This window comes from Dermacentor andersoni, chromosome 8, assembly GCF_023375885.2.
Source record: "Dermacentor andersoni chromosome 8, qqDerAnde1_hic_scaffold, whole genome shotgun sequence".
NCBI classification, from domain to species: domain Eukaryota; kingdom Metazoa; phylum Arthropoda; class Arachnida; order Ixodida; family Ixodidae; genus Dermacentor; species Dermacentor andersoni.
In genome coordinates this window covers 85602974-85627508 of record NC_092821.1, presented here as the reverse complement: position 1 = coordinate 85627508, position 24535 = coordinate 85602974, and the positions used below count along the sequence as shown (strand labels likewise).

The 24535-nt window shown below is 43.7% G+C and overlaps 2 protein-coding genes across 4 annotated transcripts in view; one reads left to right on the top strand and one right to left on the bottom strand.

Annotated features, from left to right (window-relative positions):
* Positions 1 to 1089, bottom strand: part of PICK1 (protein interacting with PRKCA 1) — a 52337-nt gene extending 51248 nt beyond the window's left edge. For 2 of the 3 annotated variants that reach the window (XM_050185416.3, XM_050185419.3), the window contains exon 1: positions 707 to 1089. Coding sequence is in view for 1 of the 3 variants with exons in the window: in XM_050185419.3 (XP_050041376.2) it covers positions 707 to 750 (44 nt within the window). In the remaining 2 variants the exon portion in view is untranslated. Of the gene's footprint in view, positions 1 to 361; positions 621 to 706 lie in introns of those variants that run through there. The other variant, XM_050185417.3, reaches the window with a different exon arrangement.
* Positions 1090 to 1311: 222 nt separating this feature from the next.
* Positions 1312 to 19362, top strand: LOC126538708 (centromere protein X-like). The gene is made up of 6 exons (XM_050185429.3): positions 1312 to 1498; positions 10510 to 10561; positions 11415 to 11468; positions 14571 to 14602; positions 16564 to 16620; positions 19170 to 19362. Exons 1-6 carry the CDS (start codon positions 1367 to 1369, stop codon positions 19185 to 19187), a joined length of 345 nt encoding a protein of 114 aa, XP_050041386.1. The 5' UTR covers positions 1312 to 1366; the 3' UTR covers positions 19188 to 19362.
* The last annotated feature ends 5173 nt before the right edge of the window (positions 19363 to 24535 follow it).

Sequence of the window (24535 nt, the reverse complement as noted above, 5' to 3'; positions counted from 1 at the left end):
GTCGCACTGCTATGTCAACACAGTATGCTCATCGTTAAAGGTCCACTTCTACAGATGCAGTGGGATAACATAGCTAGCAGTATTATGCAGTCGCCTTCCCAGCAATACAAGCGAGTAGTGCGGGAAAGAAGTCTTTGGCCACCTACCCAAACGCATTTTTGATCCTCGATTTATCACGTTTTTTCATGCCTAGTCCGAAAGCTCAGTTATTTGAGACTCGGCATGTCATAAGTACGCACTTACAATGTGACGCGCAGTTCCTTTACTTCCGTTTCACAACGGGCAACAACAACCAACAACTGTGCTGTAGTGACTCATGTTCGAACGTGACTACTGCTCGCGAAGCAAGATTATATACTACCTGAGTGCGGGCGTTCCCGAGTCGATCAACCACGGTAGCGGCGTACGTAGCCCGCAGCAAGCGAGGTGCCAACTCGACACATATACATCGCGTGTACGCGGCAGCAACGGCTCCAACACGCGCGCCTGACAGTGGCCACGGGTGTAGTATCGCCGCCGACATCTGAACTTTGCGGGCGAGGCGGCCGAAGCAAAAAGCAAGAGCAACAAAACATCGCCAGCAGCCGCACATGAAACACAGCCGCAGCTGCCTCGATGAGAAGGAGGCAGCTGTCCAAGCTCGACACGCCGCAAAGCGGAAACGTCACGAGTTGGGCTAGCATAAGGTGCCGTACTCGTTACGTACATTTTGTCCTCCTCGAAGTAGCAGTTTTCTTCAAGATCCAGCATGTTTGCGATGAGGTTCGACTCCGCGAACGAGCCGACAACGAGAAGAGAGAGTTTCAAGACAGCCGCACCATTCGCGCAGCAACCTTCGGCATGGAACACACCGCGCCGTTCCTCCTTGCACCGCCAGCACCTACGTGCGCGTACGCAGCGCAAGTAGCGCAAGACCGCTCGGGAAAGGAGGGCGTGAATTTTTTTTTTAGTTCATCTCTCTAGTGCAAAGGAAAATCGAAACTAACTTTTGTTTACTTTCGTTAGCTTTAAACTTCAACATCAATTGTTTAATAAAGTGCTTATCCGCCGATACCTTCTTATGTACAATTTTATTTTGGCAGTTTGATGAATATACTGTTGGCAATAATACTGAGAAGAGAATCAAATAGACATTTGTTGCGCATTTTTGCATGCCAAAAAAATCTGCTATTTACTTCTTTTACAAATGTTGCTTTTTATGCTCTCTCACGTGGAGGAAGGAAATGCTCTCTAATCTTAATGGCCCACTCAATTGTCCAATCTTTAAATTGTCCACTGCTGTCCATTCATCCAGCTGGTCCATCATTCGCATCTCTATAATTCGTATATTGCTTTTGTCACGTGACCTCCAAGCAGCGAAAGAAAGATGGCAGCGAAAGCGGGCGCTTCGAAACAAACGTCGAAAGAGCCAGTAGGCGACGATCATGTTGAAGTGTTGGATGACAACGCTGAAATAGACTCCGATCCTCTAATCACGCGGACGACGACGTTTAAAGTGGTAAGCCGTACCCGTTCTTCCAGCTTGGTTTGTTTATCCTCTCGAATGACTTGCAAAGGTTTCTGTGAGCCATTGCGACTTCCAAATTATAGAACAAGTACACATGTCATGTTCTTTAGATAGGTAGTGAATAACAACCTCGTCGCTGACAGTGGATGGTGCTACTGAAATACTGACGAGTTGTTTCCGTCATTGACGATTTGCGGTACAAATGCTGCCTTGCAAGTATCCGCTGTAAACCAAAACTCTTGCCCACAGGTTCTTTTACTTCTATGTTCAAACGAGAAAGGCCATTGCCATCTCGCCCCCGCACATTGGTTATCGTTCTCAACGCTTTGAGCTTTCAATAAAATTAATTCGCTGGTGCGTCTGGCAGTAGTGTATCAAAAGGGAGCTGCAGTTGCCGTTTCGTTTTGCAACTGAAGTTCCTTCCCGAGATGTCAGTGTAACACTTCGTGTAAACCCAATACACAAAAAAGCCAGTTAAGCCAGCGATGGTATCCTGCATGCGTGGCCACTTGCTGCAGATGTTGTGTTATGTTTCGTTTTTATTTGTGGGATATGAGAAACCCAAACGACACCTCAGCAATCTTATGTTTTTGACCTTCACGCTCCATCTGTAAAGCAAATGAGGTCACGTTCATATTGTGACTTTCGTATGAGTGGCCAGATTTGTCCACTCTTATGCACGAAAACTTGCCAGGTTAAATCGATGCTCCCTTTCCCATTCATTTTCCTTGCTTTTGAGCACTTATGAAGAAAGCTAACCAATTATAGTGTATTAATTTTTTTATTGCCGTCCTGTTCACTACACTACATTTTAAAATTAGCAGGCAATGCTAGGAAAGCTATGGAGATTTCTTATCCAAACTCACATTCGCGACCAAAAAATTGTGTGTCGTAAATGAAAAGAAATGATGCTATGTGCACTACTCTCATAAAACAGTTGCACTCATTGGGGTGCATATTTGTCCCACAACAATAATCATCTGCCTTGCTTATGTTTCCTTTCTTGAAAAGTCAGCACTCACTACTTTCCTGTCGAGAATGCTGTGTCATGCTAATAGTGCACAAGCCGTTCATGACTTGGAAGTACCGGGCTCGCAGTGTTAAAGAAAGAAAATACGGGCAAGGCAGATGACAATTATTGTTACGGGACAAGATAAGCCCTAAAGGGGGTAAACTTTTTTTAAGAGTGTACGGAGTGTGCCCATGCCGGAAATGGCTGGGATGGATAAATGGATGGATGGATGGAGGATGCATGTTACGAGCGTCCCCTTTGTAACGGGGCGGTGAGTTGTGCCACCAAGCTCTTGCTATTATACTGCCTAATGTCCTACGTGGGCTAAAAAAAGAAAAAGACGCACAATGAATTCCCATAACCAAATTTTCTGACACCCTATTGCGAACTTTGTTTTTGTACGTCTCAGTTTCTTGTCGTTTCCCTACTTTTCTTCCACCAATCTTCCAATCGCCTCTTACTAATTTCTACTGCGGACATGCTTACTTTCTCCCTGCTCTCGCTGAACCCAAGGGCTTCAAGGAGTCCAGTGGTGCCTAAGTCAACCGCTGGGCAGATATATTCACATTCTAATTAAACATGCTCCATCGTTTCCCTAGCTTTATCGCAGCCAGCACATGCTTCTTCTTCCTTCTTATATCTCGCTTTATAGGTGCATGTTCTAAGGCATACAGATCTTGCTTCGAAAGGTAATGAGCTTCCCATTGAGTTATCATAATGCAATATGAGGACTTATTATAAGACACTAGGCACAGTCTAGTTGCACCGGCAGTGCACAAATGCTGATCGTGTGCACAGCCGACGCAAGAGCGTTTTCTTCGTCCTCCTCTTCACTACAATGGCTCCCCGGGAGAGAAGAGGAGCAATCCTGGTGACTTACGGCGTAGGTAGGATGAGGGGGTCATAGTACGGCTTAAGTCAGTTTACATGAACCATGTCACGCCTGCGATGCCTAAGGTCGGGTGGTGTGAGATGTGTGTGAGGTGTGAGATGACGTGCTTGATAATAGAAGCCAGACACATCTCAACATTCGGCTCTGCATGGGTCAGTAAACCTTCCATTTCATTATCCTCAATAGAGCTCAATTATCGTGGTTTGCGCTGAACGTGTACATGTCTGTGAATATGTGAGTCAAGAAACTGCTTACATGTGGTTCCCAGGTTAAATTTGTTTGTTCATTTTTTACCGAAATTTTACACGTGATGTATGACAGTTCGAGGGTGTATATATAGTGACGAGAACGGGAAAATAGATCTGTTGTAGAAAGTTAGCGCTGTGTGTGTCAGATGTGCCTTTCCGTTGTCCTTGTTCAGCTTGCACTGCAACGAAATAAGAAGTTGGATGGTTGAGAGGGAAAGAAAGGGGGGATGGGCAGCTGTAGAGACGGCAGTAATAAATAGACTTAAAAAAAAAAGGCCGCATAAGGATGCGTGAGGTAGACAAATGATGGTGGAATAAGCAGGGGGAAAAAGTACAAGATTTGGAAAAAGTCCCAAGCTGCACTGCCGCTGTAAAGAAGGATATAGCAAGCACTCCTCCATGTGGAGGGTCAGCAGGTCGAAGGATGTGCACTCGGGCGGGAGGTATTTGAGTAACGGACCAACTGTCCAGTCTTTTCCTCTCTCTTTTACGTGGGAAGCCACGCGCTGTCTTACTTTCACAGGTGCATGGGGGAGAGGGAGAGTGGAAGGCCTGGCAAACAGAGTGTGTGAGCAGGCCTCGTTCGCAAGGCTGGAGCTTTTGGATGAACGTGTTGATTGTCGGGCTTGTGGATTGTTACCAAAAGCCGCAGTTTTTGACGACCTTGAGCAGTGGTTGTATGGGTTCACATGAGCTACCTACAGTCCTCGGTGTATTTGGCGGCTTCAGACACAGGCATGCATTCGGAAGCGTTGGGTCGGTATGGGAGCAGTGTGTCCATAGTATACGAGGGCTCTCATCCATACAGCAGAAAAAAGGGCAAGAAGCCAGTGGTAGCTTGTGTGGCTGTATTATAGGCACACATGATGAACGGCAAAACAGTGACCCAGAGACAGTGGTCCGAGGCGACGTACATAGTCAACATGTCTCCGACTGTGTGGTTGAACCTCTCAGTCTGCGTTTATCCGTTAACCGTTTATCTGCAGGTGGTGGGCAGTAGACTTGCAGTGAATGATGCTGCATGCAGCGAGAAGTGCTTGGATTACTTCGGACAAGAAGACACGCCCCCCGTCGCTGAGCAGTTCGCATGGTGCGCCATGTCAAAGAACGAAGTTCTGCAAGATGAAAAACGCAACTTCACGCGCCTAGGCTGCTCGGAGTGCGGCAGTCTCAGCGTAGCGCGTCAAGTGGTCGACACCTACAATTATCCATCGGTTACCCGAGCAGCTGCAGGGAAGTGGCCCAAATAGATCTATGCTGGCGCGATCGAACGGCCAAGCCGGACAGGGCAGCGGCTGTAGCTCACCAGGAGGGCACTGTGGAGTTTTACGCCGTTGGCACACCGTGCAAGCGCATACGTACTGGCGCACGAAGTGATACATGCCATGCCAGTAGAAATGCTGCCTTAGCCGAGTGTACGTTTTCAGAATGCCGACGTGGCCATTGTGAGGAGCAGCATGAAAATAAGTGCATATATGTTGCAACTCATGTGTCGTGGTATCACAAGGAGCCATTTGCGACCATCAGGCAAATAATTTCTGTGGTAAAGGACGTCGCGTACAGCAAAGTAAGCGGCTTGGGGATGAAGTGTTCTAGAAGAGGGCATGATGGATGGGTCGTGGAGGAAACTCAGCATAGTTGAAAGCAGGGGATCCTTATGCTGCTCGTCCAGCATATCAGCGACGTTGAAGGCTGACATGGATGCAAAGAGCGGAGACACTGAAACCATATCAGAAGGTATCGGTGATCGGAAAAGCGCATCAGCGTCAGAGTGCTTTGTGCCCGATCGGTAGACAACGTGGATGTCATATTCTTGTAAGCGAAGTGCCTATCGGCCTAGGCAACTTGACGGATCCTTCAACGAGGACAGCCAGCAAAGGGAATGGTGGTCGGTGGCAATGTGAAAAGGGCGACCATATAGGTATGGATGAAATTTGACGAGAGCCCAAATTATGGCCAAACACTCCTTTTCTGTTACAGAGTAGTTGGCTTCTGCCTTCTTTAAAGTGCGACACGGATATGCGAAGACATACTCGTCATAGCCGTCTTTCCTTGTGCGAGAACTGCACTAAGTCCGATGCCGCTGGTGCCCATGTGTACCTCTGTAGGCGCTGTGAGATCGTAGTGTCGAAGAATCGGTGGCGAAGTAAGCAGGCGACATAGTAGCGTTTTCTTCGTCCTCCTCTTCACTACAATAAATTGTTTCTTTCCTGATTTTGTCTTCCTGTGAGTGCCCAATGCGAGGCATCCCACTGTCCTTTGGTTGCTATCGAGTCCTGATTGTACCCCTGATTTCAAGCAAACAACCGCATTTCCAAAAGTAAGTGCTGGAACCATTACACCTTTCCACATACCCCAGAACACCTCGTACCTATTGTATCTCCATAGTGCTCTATGCTTCATTATTGCTGCATTTCTCTTCCCCTTTGCTGTTATTGGTTTTTCGTGTGTTTCCATATATCTGTTGCCTTTGTTTATACATATACCAAGATATTTATATTCTTTTATCCAAGGTATTTCCTGGCCCTGTATTGCCACTGTCTGTTCACTGTTTTCATTGAATACCATTACACCTGATTTTCTAATGCTAAATTTCAGACTTACACTCTCGTCTTCCTGTCCACAGACGTTGCAAATCACTTTGCTTGTTAGCTAGCAACACAATGTCGTCCGCATAAAATAAACCTGCAAGCTGCTGCTCTACTACTGTACCTGTCTGTTTGTACGAGAAATTAAACCCAATATTACTTCTTTCTACCGCCCTCTCCATCTTCACCATGTACATCATAAACAGAAGTGGGGATATAGGGCACCCCTGCCTCAGTCTCTTGTTGATATAAACTTCCTCCTCGCTCCTCATCCCTTCCCATTCAACGCAAACGGTATTTTCTAGGTAAATCTCTCTCAAAAGCTGTACACAATCGTCGCCTAAGCCTTCCCCTTCCTGAATATACCACAAAATGTTGCGGTCTACATTGTCATACACTCCTATAATGTCTAAAAAGGCCACATTTAGCGGTCTGCATTCTGCTTTTGATATTTCAATACACCGAGTAAGAACAAATAAGTTATCAACTAAACGCCTACCTATTCTGAAGCCATTCTGAAGCTCTCCCAAAATGCCATTATTCTCTGCCCAAGCTTGAAGCTTTGATTTGCCTGCATTGCTAGCCTGTATATTACCGATGTAATGGTCGACGGTCTATACAAGTGAATTCTATCCTTCTCCCCCTTGCCTTTATAAATTAAATTCATTCTACTTTGTCGCCAACTGTCTGGTATTCGTCTATCTTTTAAAGTTTTTTCCACTGCTTTCACCAGAGCTTCCTTACTTTTTGGTGCTAGTTCATTAATCAGCCTAACGGGAACGTCGTCAAGCCCTGTGGCTGTGCGCTTAGGAATTTTCTCTTCGGCTTTCTTCCAGTTGAAATTTGTCAGCACCAGCTCCTTTTCCACCTGGGTCTCTTTCATGCTAATTTTTTTTTTAAATACAACCTTGTCATTGCCTTGGAAAGATTCAGCTGTTATTTTTCGGATGTTATTTAATGCCGCTTCCCTTTCCAGTTTGTTTCCTTCTTCAGCTAGGATATGTTGAATTGTTGTTGACTTCCTGCCTTGTAATTTTATGTGGCTCCAAAATATTCTAGGTGCGGCCTTCTTTTTCTCACGTATTTCTGACAACCAGCGTTCATGTTCACCTTCTATCTTTGCTTGCACCAGTATTTGAACCATAGACTTTTTCTCCCGGTATATTTCCTATTTACTGGCCACTTCATCCTGCGGCAACTGTGCCTTCTTTGCCTGCCTGTGCTTTCGGAATGCTCTCTGTCATTCGGCGATCGCTTCTCGTATCTCCCTGTTCCACCAGCGTTTCGGTTTCTTTATTCCTTTCCAACGAACATGTTGTTTCTCGTTCTGTATTTCTGTCGTTATTACACTTAGAAGCTCACTGTATTCCCACTCTTTATTTGGCCATTTGCCAAGTTCTTGCTCGACTCTTGTGACTATATTTGTTATTTGTTCAGCGTTCAAATTTGGGCTGGCCATTTTGCACACCTTTCTCTCTTTCCCAACTACATATCCCATTTTCAATATGAATGTGTTTATGGTCACTCCCTATGCTCCTATACCCTTCCTTGTCAATGAGCATTTCTGTCAACTTATCATGAATTCCTTCTGTTATCAAACAGTAATCAATGGTCGATTGCCGGTTTTCCACTTCCCATGTGATCTTCACGACGATGCAGCGCCATCTACAAAATGGCAATTCTCGCATTGGTAAAACTTACTATCGTTTTTAACGCATGTGAGTATGGGGATTAAGGTTGATGCAAGTTTAGGTTAGGTTAAAAACAAGTTGGGGATAGTTTGGCTTTAACAAAATATTACTGAAGCTCCCGGCTTGGGTGCGCGAATGTAAATGTCTGAACTAGGCTTGGGATTCCCGGTGAGTGTACGTTTCGATTGTCAAATTTCTGTGCTGCTGAAACAAGCCTTACACGCAATGTGGCAGCATCGCTGTGTGGAATCTGTGCATCGTGCACGCAACCATTTTCGTCAGGAGCGCACTCCGTGGCGCGCATAGCATTGTTCATGAAAGAATTATACATTTGCATCACATAATGTTATGTAGCATTATGTTTCGAGGTTTTATGCCACAAGATATGATGTATTTATTACATAGAAGGCATCTCGAATGTGACCCCATTTATGACCGAGCAAATGCAGTAACACACATCTGCGACCAGCTGCTACAGTGCTCATGACCAAAACATAGTATGTCTCATACTGGAAGCACAAAAGTGTTCAAATAATGTGCACCTTTGCATAGGCTTACGTCCTCGAGTTGTAGTTTTGGTACAGCCAAACCCGGATAGAGCGCATTTTCAATATTGGACATGCGGAACTTACCAACCCGATATTCCTGTAAATAACTTCTTCATGATAGCGAACTGGACACTGGATGTATTGAACTGAGGGGTCGCTGTTAGGTGTGAAGAGCCACCCCTACCGACACTTCATGATCCACTTTTGCAATGGATGCGCTGTGTCAGTACTGTGGGGGCATTGGAAGCGAACAGGAGCAGGTCTGTGCAATCTCTCGCATCAAGAGTTCCATTCTTAGTGGTCCACAGAAACAAGGCTCAGGGAAAAATTGCTGCCTACTATGCATACTTTTGTTTTTAGTGTATGGATTCCTTCCTTCCTTCTTTTCTGCACCGGAGATAACAAATCCACATGTAATGAATGCATCACCAAAGTTCGTGTAAGTTTGTTGTAGGTGAGTTTGGACATACTGAATGTCCTGATATATTGGAACTGTGTATAGTGCACAAGCCAGTTCGTTATAACCGGGTCCAAGTGTATATGAAGTAATTGTTCCATAAAAAGCATTATAGATCAGAGACATTGGTACTGTGGAGCATGCATACATGCATACATATTGGGCCAACTATCTTTATATTATTTTTACTATGTGTCAGTAAAGCTGTTTTTAACTTCAACTTGCATAGCTTACACATGATTGCTTACTAAGTATGAAAGTGAGTGTAGGGCGAAGCACACTCTTTACAGATATATGACGTTACTGAAAGTTCATGTTTTGCCCCCTTTCTGACTTACTGAGACCTGCACTCATGGCAAGACTGTCATAACAAAAAGTACAAGAGCTGTTAATCTATTAGGATAGGCTGTCTAAAAATTTCTCTTTGTCTTTCCATTAAAGGAATTCAGTAGCACAAAGGAAGAAAATATCACAATAATTATACGCTGCCATTCAACAAAATCTCACTTTGCAGGATTCTTTTGCTGCTCTTTCCCAGAAGAAGTTAAAGTGGCATTGTCCTTTGGTGGCCTCTGTGATCCCCTCCAACGTGTTAATTGGTGGCTGGTCACTTGAGAATGTGCAGCATGTTAAATGCTCACATGTATTTTGTACTTGCGGGTCAGTACGCATGTCAGCCTAGTGTAGTGATCGCAGGGCGCATCATGACCCTCTTACCAAAAGCAGAGGGTATACATAGCGGGATAATGAGGGAGAGAAGGCAAAATAATGTGTGGAGTCCTCGAGTTTCATGAGAAGTGGCAGTAGATGACCAGTTTATCTCACCTTGAAGGCGGAGAAATGCAGAGTGGAGGTATGGATAGTCGCTGTGGCCCTGGAGGACTAGCTCCATGCCCACGACCGAAATGAGGGGATGACGCTCACAGCTGGAGTTGCCGTTTAAGCTGTTTGGAGAAAGGAAAAAGGTGATCACGTGAACGTGTTACTGCTTAAGATAGTCTGAGGGTTTAATTATGATGATAATGATCATTAATGGCATCCCCTCTGATGTGAGGTGGTGGCACATAGTCACCTAGCTTGTGAGACCTAATTAGGTTTAAGTATTTATTTGAATTCAGCATTCTGCCAATCTCTGCTTTAATTTGTAAAGTCACCTGCACCTGTGACAACCTACTTGGAGTGTGCTAGAGTTACTGTATGTGGCTCCCGTAGAGCTTCTGGTTGAGCGACACCCTATCTGCATCACACTTAGGCTCACCTGGAGCAGAATAGCACGTCCTCAGAGATTGTTGGCAAATGCACTGCTCCTGTGATGCACCGACGACTTCGGAGGCTACGGCCAGCAAAGACGACACGTGTTCAAATATTAACGAGCAATTTGTATTCAGCAAATGGTGTACTTTGTCATCAGTAGGTATTGTTTTCTCTATGCTAAGTTACCAAACCTGGAAGCAAAAGAAAAACAACAATTTTGGGGCGAGCATTTCACTTTAGGCAAGCTTGATGTTTGCTTTTAATGTCCCCTTAAAACAAACTAATTTCTTGCCATATATGAATCCAATGCAGAAAACCATCCAAGAGCTGATGAAGCTAAACTTTGAAGATGACAAGACAAGGAGTAAGTAGTATGCAGATGTTGCCTAAATATGAAATTATTTCCTGCTTCTTTAGTTTATTTTGTTTCAATAATTTCAATAGTTGCTCTGACTGTGACTTCGGAGTTGTTGAGAACTTGCCTTTGTTCTGTGGCAAAGCATATAGTATATATAGGACAGGTGGAACACTGCTTGAAATGTCATTTCTTAAAAAAGATTTTTGAAAAAGTATTTTAGATTCTCACCTGTTAGGTCATTATCATTCGTGTCATAGCATGTTGTCTTTTGGCAGCACATTGCTAATGACAAGGCATCATGTTCACCACTTGCCTGAAATAGCTGGACATAGGGGCTATCCTAACTAAAGGTCGCCAAGAAATAACAAAAATAACAGAGGGCTTATGCAAATGGGTTGTGCTGTACTTTGATATGCACAGTTCATGCATTGAGTATTAATTTTTTACTGTGTGTGAAAATAACTATTTAAATTAGTTTAATTAGCTAACTTTTACTCAAATTACTTAATTGATGTGGTGTCAATGCAGAAGTTGTTGATGAATGTTAAGGTATGTCTGACAACAGCATTTAAATCCCAGCACGTGTCATTGCGTTCACACACCAGCAAAAGCAGAATTATCAAACGTAAGCTCTGCGATACTTTTGGCAGCCCCATTCAGGGCTTTCTTGAACTTTGAGACAGAAAACCCCATCAATTATCATTTGGAACATAGTAGCGCAATATTGCATCAATTAATCAATAAATCACAGTATCACTCATGGGCCTTTTTATGCCACACAGCATTTCTGTTCACTCTAGTCGGAAACCAGGTCCTTCATTAGTATGTGTTACTGTTGTTTCTCATTCCATCCTTGTAGTAAGTGCTGATGCAGTCAAGCTGCTTGCAGAGTTCTTCCGGGTGTTTACAATGGGTGAGTCTCGCTTTCTTCACCTTATACTTATAGCAGTAACCAGTTCTGGGCCCTTTCATCTCTCAATGTCTTTGCAAGTCGATCCATTGCCTGTACTACAAAACTAACCACCTTCATCACTTTCGTAGTTGCATAAAATATATGCACGCAGGATGTCAATAAATGTTTCATAAATGCTTTAACATCTTCAAAGAAGCACCAAGAGTAGCAATAATTCTAACCTGCTAGCTGTTTTGTTATGGCTAGAAATGTGCTCACTGTCAGTGCTTTTATGTTTGAACGTTTTATTTTAAGTGACCCATAGTGACACACACAAAACCATTCTATTAATTTTACTTAATAACGGTGCATGTCACACTGACAAAAAAGGTTGAAAGAAGCATGACAAAGCCAGGGGAATTCCCCGCTTGAAGTGTCTTTATGAAAAAACACTGAAGCGTGAGAGCCCATAGGAGTCACTGAAAGAAATAATAAACAGCACATTGTCAAAAACAACTCTCATCCAAATACAGAGAAATGACAAACGAAAGAGTTTACGTCACGTACATGGGAGCACTGAAGCACAAAATTACCTCTTGCATGAAGCACCAAAGCAATTGACTACTGGTTATCGAATGTTGCTCTTTCTGGCAAAATCAATCTAGTCAATGTTTTTTTTTTTCTTTTTTTTTCGTAACGAATGCTTTTCACCTTCTTAGCGGTGACATGATTCAGAAAAATATTAAGTATAGCTGCATCTAGCTTAGAGGCCGACACAGCGCTATGTTTGCCACCGGCCAGTGCTAAAACGTCGGACTGCTTGGACATTCGCAACAACTTTCCATGTTTCGGGATAGCGTGTGTTGTATGCAGGGGAATTTTTTTGCGACTGCGCCACTGATTTCAGAAGCAAAGTTTTCTTGTTTGTTTAGAGTTTATGTTGTTGAAGTAGTCAGAAATTGTACATAGATTGTACTGATACAAGCTTAAGCTTGTTAAACATGTCCTGTGTGTGACTTAGGTAAGGAGCTTTAAAAACAAGACATATTGCACGCTTCTGAAGTGAAAGAAGTTTCTTTATATTTTCTTTAGTTGTTCCCCAAACTAGCACACCATAGTTTAGCATAGAAGAAAATAGTGCATTGTACAAAATATTGTTAATAGAAAGAGGGAATGAAAAGCAATGTCGACGCATGAGACCAATTACTTTGCACAGTTTTTTTCGTTAGGTAATTGATGTGAGCATCCCAGGACAAATTATTGGAGAAAATCACACCAAGCGTTTTAAAACGTTCTACAACTTCTATTTCGAAATCGTTTAGCAGTAGTCGTGGGATTTCGCAGAATTTCTTTTGTGGATGAAACAAAACTGCTTTGGTTTTACCAATGTTTAGCTTTAATTTATTATTTGTAGCCCACTCATTCTTCGTATTATCTTCATGCACACAATATGTTCCGTAAAGTGGACATAGATGAGGACATTATGCATATGATCGTTTATTTAGAGAACGCGTAGTTTTCTCGCGGGAACGCCGATGCCAGTATGGACACCATTGGCAGCTGAACGAGGCGGTTGTTTACGCTGGTGTATCGAGGGGCCTACGCTTGCGGCCCGTTTGGGATACGAGGCAAGCGGTGCACTTCGGAAGTTAAATAATGAGTCTGCACGACAATACGTAAAAATACACCCATGTTCTTAGGTGCATCTAATTTAAGTAATTACCGATGAGTGCGGCGGGCAGCTTTCTGTCGAAAACAGCAACGTACCGATGTCGATACTGCTCCGTGTCGTCGCCTCTGGCTTTTTGTGTGTACACTGCATGAAATGAGGAATGGTTTATTTCAAATTCGTATGATCAAAACTAAACTACAGAAAATGTCTTTTTTTTTTTTTCATCCTGTTGGCTTAATTAGCTTCATGTCAGTCACTCAGATTCGCGAGGTGCAGACGTATAAACCACACGACTGTGACTTATAGGCTTAAGCTTGGCTGAACGCAATTGGCATCGGCTTAAACTGTTTGCGGATGGCGAAGGCTGAAGTTCGTGCAGCCTACATCTACAGGGAACACAGCTTCTCGCTACAGCAACTTCTCATGCCATGCACCAGCTCACAATTGTCGATTCCTCGATGCTCTCTTCACTGTTGTCTGCATAATCCCGGCATGCTCTGCATGGAACACTCCTGACATCATACACAATGTAGCTTGTAACTGAAGAGGAAGCAGGTAGGGTGTTCGAGGCAATTAAATTAATTTGTAAGAAATCTGTGCAAGTCTTAAACCTGCTTTTTCGAGGACGGGACAGAAGTGTTCAGAGGAACGTATCCAGTGAATTTCATCGACATCCACTGACATTGAAAGATCACTGGAGTTGCCCTTTAAGAGCAAACAAAGGTGTTTGTTGCCTTCCTTCCAGCTGGCCTCATCAGTCCAGACAGCCATGTGACCTGGCTGCCTGCCTTACCTTGTTAATCAGCTGATGCTGGTCATCGGGGTCGAAGCTGGCGAACAGCATGTGTGTTAAAAAAAATATATATTAAAAATTATGTTGTAAAGGGCCACCAAAGCAGCTTTTTGCTGCCGTTAACAGAGGGAGCCATTTCCTTGCATGGCGTGATCTGGCTGAAGCTAAGCATATGATTACTGTATCAACAAAATAATTTGAACACACAATACGAATGATAGCAGTGAGCCATAAGATGTCGGAAAGGCCTGCTTGGGAAAAGCTATAAACAGTGGCATCGACGATCTGCCATGGTATACCTTCTCAAATGAATTTTATTGGGAACAATACAATTGACGCACACACATGCAGATGTCTGTATGTATTCAAACACTTTCTGGGAGCTATCAAAATTTATAAAATTTCTCGTTATTTATTCTAATGGTACTCAAATATTTTCCAGTACTAGTTGCTGTACAGAAGGTCAGTTATCACGTGAATTAAAAAGATAACCCAAGAACAATTTGATGGAGCAACATCCGAAGGTCATATTTTTGCACAACAGAACTATTTACTCCTATAGATAATATAAATGTTTTATAATACTTTTTAGCACATCTGTTGGCACACATGTGAAGTACTTGGCAACTCAATTGTCTCTTTGCTCTTATTCATGCAGAAGCGGTAGAAAGGGCCACTGAGCAAGCAAAGGTACGAGCTTCAAACTTGCATATTGTGGTACTCATTGGGTGCTGTGATTGTACGGTGACACTGCGTAACACTAGGAAGGCCTTTGCAGGCTGTGTGACAGTGCCCACAGAAACAGTTCATGTGTATGTGTGTGTGTGTGTGTGTGTTTTCCTTTTTTTATCCTTTTCTCTCTCTCACCTATCGCATCCCTCTGTCCCTGCCCCAGTACAGGGTAGCCAACCGGAGATAATCTCTGGTTAACCTCCCTCTCTTTCCTTTGCCTTTTTCTCTCTCTCTCTCTGTGCTTTCTGTCCCTCCACATTGGTGTAGATCTTCACCTGGTCTCTGCATTAAGTAAAAGCACTAGAATGCCCTTCATTTATGCATATAACGAAGTCTAATTTTAGCAGTGGTTCGCTATTTGTTAGCCTTTTAACAAAAACTGCTGCAGTTGTGCACTGGAGAAGCTTAGTGGCTTTGATTCATAACTGTTCTGCATGACTGCAGATCCAGATATTTTTTTCCTAGCAGCCTTTCTGCCTTGGCTGACTTTGAACCATACATCCTTGTCCAGGGTGCCCCATTATTTAATGGTACAGTGGTCTGAACTTTCGATGGCCTGTTATTCTGTCTGTAGTGCTATAAGTATACTGTCTTGTATTTTGTACCCCTCTAATTGTGCTGGACTACACCAAGTTACCTTATTTTGCATTATTGCATTTCTCCTCTGAATGGCTGATCTTAGTTTAGTAAACTGTTGTATAATCTGTATTTTCGGCTGTTGTTACTGCAACATGCATTGCTTATACCAGCATTTTATGCGAATGGTGAATGGGTGTTTACATATGTATTGCTGTAACCTCTCTTCTGCTATGCTCTCTTTTGATATAAGCAGTATTCTTAAATGATTAACAAAAGATGCCTGCTGTGTCTTCAATGAAAAATTGATGTTCTTAAAGGAGTGCTGGCCGAAAATTTTCATCTCATTTTTTTTGCTTTATTGGATGTAAGCCCATTATGGAGCTAAAACACTATGAAACCTCAATTCACTGACAGCGCGAAGACTAATGAATTATGCTACCTTTTAATGCGGCCAGTTCAAAACACATGCCAAGCACCAAAGGAGTCTCCAAAAGATTCTGAAAGAAGTTTCATCACGTCATCAAAATGTGCTGTGGCAGACCCATGGTACCAGATACCATTGACGCATGCGCAGACACTATGACCATGTTGCTGAAAGCCGAGCCCATTTGGCACTTAGCAGGACATGAGGGGACAGTGTGTCCCTCTGCGTTTCGAAGACAAGTGAGCCGTTGGAAGGGCCAATTTCGCAGCTTTCAGTGACATGCTCATGGTATGGCCTTCAACCATGGCAATGGGTTGACTCACATACCTTTTAGTTTATGATATCGCGTTACTGCCACATCTGGTTTTGGTGACGTGGTGAGTCTCCTTTTCCATGTCTGAAGCCACGCTGTGCTTGACACACATTTTGAATGGGTCGTGTAAAAGTGGCGGTGTTGTAGTTAAATGTATGTGGTGCTCATAAGGAATTGAGGATTCGTACAGTAATAATGGAGTCGGCAGCTATCTACAAAAGTAAGAAAACGTGAAACACAATTTTTATGTCAGTACTACATCAAGAAAAGGGCAAGAGTGGAAGCTTTCCTGTGTACTTCGTACTGGTGGAGACTAAACCTCTACACTAGGGAACCCCCATGGTGCTCCACTGTCGGGGTGTTCTACCGCCGAACACAATGTTTCAAGCTTGACTACCAGTTGTGGTGGCTGCATATATATAGGGGGGTAGAATGTGAAAATCTTTGTTTAGCAATCTTTTAAATGCTAACAATTGAGTTAGCTAGTTGAATTCAAACTGTAGCCATCTACACTGGCATCTTTTGTAGTGCTGGCAGTGCTTTGTAATGCTGAACCCTCGTCAATTAAATAAGCAAATCAGCATAGCCTCTTCACGGTTTCAGGTTCAGTGCGACAATGTGGTTACGACGGAGCACCTAGAGAAAATTCTGCCGCAGTTGGTGAGTATCGTGCTGACACACACTTTACCACAGAATGAATGCGAATTGTTTGGAGATCATTTACGAAATTAGTCTCAACCTGTTTCCAAGGAGGTCCAGAGTAGTTTTGTGGAATGTCAAAACTTGTCTGGCTAGTAACGGTTTGTTATTAGTACATAGTAAACCACCAAAAATTGTAAAATGGGATCTGTTTTGATGTGGAGCACTGCATATTGTATTGCTAGCACCTTAATCCAGAAAGACTATTTTTCAAATTGTGGAGCAAGTGGTTCGTGCTTCAGATTGCAGGATTCAAAGGAACTATAAATAGCTTGAAGTAATGTCTTGCACTTTCTCACAATTTTGTATGACTATGGATTCATGGACCAGCATTAGCATATGTAATATTCTGGTAAACGCTCCAGCAGACTCTGAACCCAGCAACCTGTTACAGTGCATTTTGTGTCCTGGAAAGCAAGACTCGGGTTGAGCGCAGGCTGCAGTGGTAGCAACATCTAAAGCAAACCACCAAACTTACAAAATGCAGAAAGGGTTCAAAGTTAGCCTCAGCCATTTTCTAAAACAAGAGTCAATCACTTTGAAAGGTTGGCACGCTAGGTTAGCAGGTACACAGCTCACTGAGTGAAAGCCGGCACTTGAAGCACATGGATACTGCCACTTCTTGCACTACCAGTGGCCGCTGGGGTCACTGAGCTCATACCTCATGGTTTATGATGAACACCACAGCCTTTGTGACACATTGTGACTGCGTTTCGTTCCCAGTGATCACCCAGTGCTTATTGGGACTGAAAAGCGCTGGCCACCACGCAGTCATACTGTCTGTCGCACTTCAATCGTAGAGCACTATACATACCTGCCTACTATTACAATTTTATTGTAAAGTGGCCTATCTTTAAAGCTTTGATTGTTCTAATAATACCAGTAATCTTGAAATTTGCTATTTGCCTCCTGTTTTGGATAAAAAGATTTCAAGAGATTACAAATACAGTCACCAGCCGATTGTTCAGAAGCTGATTTATCAGATCTCTTTGAAAGTTTGAACTTACACGCAGCACCGCCACCCACTCCAGATAGTGTATATAACAGCAACCAAAATTTCAGTTGCTGTTACATGAATATCTCATAAGCTTTGTGAATATTGCCGCTTGTCTGTGTGCAGATCATTCTATAGCTATAGGGCAGAGCACCTGTTCACAGCACCTCTGCAGAACTGAGTGTGTGAATTTTACTGTGAAGCTATTAAAGGGAGCTCCGCAACAGTTTGCGTGTGGCAGTGAAGGCCGGCATGTGACGGCATGGTCATATCAAATGCAACGTATCTCAGAGTCCCGAATTTGCTTTGAAACATGTAATGATCAATGATTGTAAAAAATAAGTTACTTTGTGTGTATCTCATTCGAGTAGACCACAACTTATAGGTGTTGTCTTTTTTTTAACCAGGTTTTCGTAATTATTGTTTTTAAATCGTGTTATACTGGTTTCACATTGGTGGTTAGCTAGGTATTTGTATGGCTGTGGCAGTTGACGCTGTAGGGCAATAGCAGCAACTGCTGCTGCATTTGAGCAAGGCCGTGTGCCAGCAAATAGACCCCTAGTGCTTCTAAAGGCTGTGAAAACAGGCCTAGTACAGCTTAGCTAGCTAGCTTTGATGTGTAAGTTGTCAGATTGGCAGACTTCTGTGAAGTGTTTTTTTTTTTTTTTTGATAATCTTTGAACATCTTGAATAAAAATATTAATAGTATTTGTCAGGAATATTTATGTTCAGCTTAAGCTCTGATAAACCTAATATCATAAGTAACAAAAATTTTACTATTTGTCAGGAAAGTTTAATTGTGGCTTGGACTGTGGTATATTTAATGTTTGAGGGCTGGCAAGGTCTGCATGTTAATACAGCGTAGTGAATATGAAGGCAAAGAAACAGTGATATTACTCCATGTTAGGCTAGAATGCAGATCATATTACATGCTCAGTGACCTGAACATATGGGCCCGTTGGAACACTGGGCAGTGCCATTAAACAGATGAAACTTGCTGCTTTGTTGTGTTGCCCATCTCCGTGCTAGATGTTTATTGTCCAAGGTAGATTCTTGGGCAGAACCTTGAATGTGAAGTAGTCTTTACTGAGTCGGCCATTGTATTCCATTCGAACATAACTAGCAGTTTCATACAAGGCACTTATTTCTTCCTCCAGAATATGGCTTTCATTTTAAAAAAAGTCTCTAAATCCCTGCATCTCTCTTCAAGTATTGTTTATTTGGCATACTCTCCTGTATGTGTTTCTCAATTGAAACGTTAATTAAACAAGAGCCAAGTAAGCTACACTGGATGGCAGATCATAGTTCTTGATTCTCATCCTAGTCGGGTGTTTTTCTTTAATTTAGAAATTTTCATGTTAAAGTATGAGGACTGTACATGTTCTAGCTTGAGTATGTATGTTTGAGGGAAATCAATGACCTCTAACTTGTCTGTGATGCTTTGTTTGTGATACTAACTTTATGCATTAGCTGTTGTAGTAAATGCAAGGCATTGCATTTTCTTTTTGTCTTTTAGTTGCTTGACTTTCCTTGAAGATTGTGCCAAGCCAGTTCTGCTTCCACTTGTGCTGGACAGCCGGTGTTAACAATGTAGTTGAAGTTTCCAATGCTGGTGATGCAGCAATATTGAGTACAAGTCGTCATTGTCATCATGTACGTATTTGTGTTCACAGTCTGAACTACTGAAATAAAATCCCTTTGTAACCGATCGTCTTGTAGTTCTTTTGTGTCTGAGATATTAATTATAATGGTGGAGAAGCTGTGCTAATTGTGATAATCTGCCCCATTTCATTAATGTTGCAAATGAGAGAAACTGTGCCAAGAGGAGCTGCGGTCAAGAAAGGTGGCAAGAGGATATGCGAGCATTGTGCCATCTCATGCCATTCACAAGCTGAAGGGCCCTAACTGACATAAGTGCACTTCTTTACATACTGATTCATATTTAGTTGTCTGCCTTACTTCAGGGGACTAGTATATGTCGGATATTGCTGCCAGGGACTTTTTTCTTTATCATTACACTTGTCGTTTAAAATCTCAATTTGCTCAAGTATCTTAGTATGTATTCTCTATTTCAGACATAGCGGGCAGCGCTATGAAGGCTAGATACTTCCTATATTGCTCGCATTTGCAACCAAAAATGAGTCATACATGAAAGATTTATCATGTAATTGGATGTAATAATAAGTCTCATATTTGTAAAACATGATTTTAGGGCACTAAAAAGAAGCGTGCAAGTCAGAAACACAACGCCACACAGTCATACGTAGTGCTCTGTGTGTTTCTCCCTTGTGTGTGTTTATTTAGCGACCTAAAGTTATGCTTGCCGGGTCACACCACCAGCTTGCCCAAGAAGACGATTTATGAAGTCTCATGCTTTAGGTGGCCTAATGTAAAAATAAATGGAATGTGTCATAGAACTGAATCTTTTACAACCATGCAAACAAAGTGACATATTTCTGCTACCAGCTGCCACAGCACACCTTTCATGCATGCCGAGCTTAGAAAAAGAAATCTCCCTGGTGGCTCAGCTGGAAGTCTAGTCCAGGGACCACGTTAACAGGAAGATTTAGGATGGTCTTCAAATGGTCCAGCATCCTGGTGGTGTTTACCAGCCAGGTCATGCCGCTCGTGTTGGCTTGTTAACATGGCGCTGAATCTCGGTGCTGTCCTGCCTGGTGCTAGTACTCTTGACCAGTCCTTCGTAGCTCGGTGACATGATGTCCCAACTGGCATGATAGTCTCGGGTGATGAAGCGACATTATGGAGTTCCTGAGCGCTCACGGCCTCTGTGCCTTTGCCCAGTCGTGTTTATTAACATCCATTAATGGCTGCCAACTTCGTGCACACTAAAATGCAAAGCTAACAGCACTAGAATGCAAGATGCATAATGTACTCATACAATTAGCCCAATTCAAACCCCAAACATTACTTAGGTGTTCTGCGTGAAAGTCGTATTTCCGCACAGTTTTTGTGTGGTGTCATAATAGAGGTATTATGTGTTTCTCCTTATCCTGGGCCAATACATTGCATACTGTAAGGACAAAATTAGGGGGCACAAATATGTGATATATCCTAACCTTACATCCACAAGGTATAGTAGTTTTAATTGTAGTTCCTAGTTACACTCGAAAGCGTAGCGTAGCGCATCAAAAGCAACTGCACTAGCTACAAAAGGAGCTAGTGATGGAGACTTTTATGGTCGCACTAGTACTTGTGTAACTTTCGAAGTGTTTCCTGCTAACTGTGAAACCTATGAAAGTGAGTACAGCAGCACCGCCGCCTATTAAGATCTGTATAATCACATCTAAGAGTGAACGAAACTTCGAAATTAAGCCGTACTGTGTTGCTGGGATTTTTGTGAAATGACCCGAGCGCGTAATGGGAAAAAAATGGCTGCGGTCGTGAGCAGCGTCGTCACTATATTAATGTTAAGGCGAAAACGTGGTGCTACAAGCGGAAAATCCAGCAGAGTTTCCAAATATGGTACAAAAAGTCATATGGTCGCAGCAGATCAATGAGAGGTGCGTACCGCGTGGGCGCTGGGTTCCTTAAAGCACCACCATATCTCGCCGTAGTGGCGGTGCCGGCCATGAGGGGGCAAGAAGTAAAAAGTCGCAGTTTCGCCTAAGAGGCGAAGCATCGATTGCCATAGCAAATTAGTGGACAGCTTTAGGAAGTAAGGATAGTAGGTTTATCGTCCGTATAAACTTGTAAACATAGAACACTAACGAAATTAACAAGCATGGTGTCACGCGCGCACAAGCGAACGTGAGTGCATATCTCATTTGATTGCCGCTGAAACTCTGTGAAAACGCTGTAGCGAGGAAACGCTGCAGCAGCAACGAGCAAATTGACCTTCGTGCTGTCGCTCGAATCAACGCAAACTAAGCCGCGAAAACAGCTCAGCACAGACTCTGTACCCGTCTCGGATGGCTTTCCAGGTACAGCTGCCAAGCGTAGGTATATCTAAGTGCCCTTGATTTTACCCTTTCACTTGTTCGTTAGGCACTTGGCTTTCATCACGCCCTTGGATACTGTGAAAGCAGTGAAAGTATGGTTTGTCGACTCGGTAGCCGAAACTTTGGGTCGCCGAATACGTACAAAACAGGGCACGTTAGGCCTAGTGATGTAGCGCAAGTGCAAAAATAATCGCAGGCCGGCATGGCGACGGGCTAGCAATGAGTCGCGGGAAAGTTGCTGCTACTGTATTTGCTATGAGGGGGGGAGGAGAGCGCCCCCACGGGAATGACTGGCGCTGCAGTCGGCCTGACGTACGTGGCATGAGCGATCATGCGGGCACAGCTGCCGCGTCAAACTTACCACGAAGGTTTCAATAACGCCTGGAAAGCCTGGGCCGCGCTGTGATCCATAAGTTCACCTATGATAGATAAGATAGTTCTAAAAGAATTAAGAAAAATTGATTGATTTCTTGTGAATGGACATCCACTGTCCCCGTGGGCGACCAAGTCTCTAGCTACTTAAACCAGCTCCGAAAGCTTTCGCGCAACAATATTTGCTTCTGTCCTGTCATATGATCATATGCTGCTACCGAAGTCTCCCGGCATGGTGTAAATACGTGTCGCCTATTGGTATACCACGTTTGTAAAGAAAAAGAGAAACGGGGAAATGAGACAAGAATGGAGAGAACAGCCTTGTCCTGTCTGCTCTTTATTGTCCTACTTACCTCGGTGTTTTTCTGGAATAGCCGTATATATCGCGCTTAAACTCAAGCGCATTTGCAATACGCCGTGTTTTTAATTTCTTTTAGATAACTTTTATTCACATTGAAAGTGCAATGAGGATGTGTAGATTGATGTTTTTGGAGACGGGGATACGCATAACTTACACAGAAGATCACGGTGTCCAAGTAGGTATAATTGGAAAGGTTCTTCAATTTTTTATTCGTTCACATTGTTACATGCTGAAATTGTTAAATTAGACAGTTATGAATTGGTGCTTACATGGGGGTAATCCTAAGGCCACCTGTGTCTCCAAGATGCGATACGAAAGATCACATTTCGTATATACTGCAGTTATTTTTTTTTTTATTTCCCCAAGATTGTCCTAATAAGAGTTCGAAGAATAACAACTGCAACGTCAATGCACATCTTACCATATTCTATGGTCGGACAATCCGGAATTAATGCTACAGCCACAGAATTTCTGCTAAGCAGATATGGCTTCACTATGTCTCCGTTTCTATTCGCAATTTCAACAAGTAAATAAATAAAAAAGAATGTTTCGACCTTTAGGCGAAGCGTCGATTGCGAGAGTAATTAGACAACTATACGGAGTAAGCTTGGTCGTTTTATCAGCTGCGTAAATAGCTGTAAACATTTGCTTACTAAATTAACGAGCACGTTGTCACGCGCACACAGACAAACACGAACGCATCTCACTCGATGACCGCGGACACTGTCAGAACGCTGGCGACGCTGGTGCGATGAAGAGTGGCAGCAGCGCCGAGCTTAAAGTGCATGCGAACTGTTAATATTCGCATTTCCTTTTTACAGTTTTGTTCTGTTTACTGCTGGTGGCTTTGCAATGACGCAGTGAGTGCGACAACCGTCAACGAACTTCCTGCTCTTGCGTGACGTAGCGTAGGCGTGAAGTGCGAGATAATGCAGCAGGCAGTGGCGGTGGAGTGCCGGTATCAGCGGCGTTGCCAGAAATTTCGATCGAGGGTCAGGAGGTGATAGGGTTGGCCCTACCGCCAAAGAAGAAAAGAAACGATAAAGGTGATATTGGACCACGTGACAAGACGTCTTTGCCTGGCAAGAACGTTTTTTGATTGGATAATATAAAAAAAAATAATGCAACTAAAGGAATGCAGTGTGGACCACAAGAGGGAGAGAAAGAAAGGAGAAGAATGGCAGGGGGGTCAACCAGGCGAGCGTCCGGTTTGCTACCCTGCACTAGGGGAAGGGAACGGTGGAGTGGAAAGCGTGAGAAACGGAACACTGTGCACGCAGCAAAGCGCCTTGAAATCCGTCAAATCCAAGAAAGTGCCCCGCCGATACAGTGCGAGCGCCTACTTTGGGCGTCTGGTGCCCCGGCCGAATGACCTACTGAAAAAAAAAATTGCTAGGCTTCGTCCACAGACCATCATGCTTATACTGCCCGACATCATACACCGGCGAGACGAAAAAATTGCCGGCATCCCATCTTACGATGAGTGTCGATGGTAATGCGTTAACATTGAATCAATATAGCGACACAACGTATTGCCACCGTCGAAACGAATTATGCATGAGACTGCAGCGAGACTCCTCTTTCACGTTTCCCGAAAACGCCCGGCACCATCTAGGGCTGCCGCCGCGGCTAAGCCTTGCGTGGCCTCCTAAATGCATGGCGCCTCGAGGCTTGCAAAAGCTGAGAAATTCGTCAGGCGGCAACCGATCTCCTCTCGGGCTCTTCTCTCTGGACACGATCGATGCACCATTTATTGGCACTGGCAAGTCCGCGCGTGGCCTCCGAGACGAGAAGCGTGCATGGCGCACCGGTGCCTGCGAACGCTGAGAATTGTTCGCTCGGTTACCGTACACTCAGTGACCCAAGTTAGCATTCATGGCGCAGCTTGCTGTAGCGTTGGCGTGAGAGAGAGAGAGAGAAGTCCTAAGGGAAAGGCAGGGAAGTTAACCATGGCTGAGCCCGGTAGGCTGCCCTGCACTGAGGAAGGGGGAAAGGGTGTGAGAGACGTTCATTGAAAAGTGGCGCATACCCAGTGAATTTGTGGCCCAGCCTGCTAATGGGTCGGGGTACTGTCCTTAAGGAACCCTTGTGACGTGATTTCAATTCAGCTTAGCGGTGGCCGCACGACCACGCTTATGTGCAGGTGCAGCGTGTGGGCCAGGCATAACGTCTCTGGCTAGAAGGAGCGGC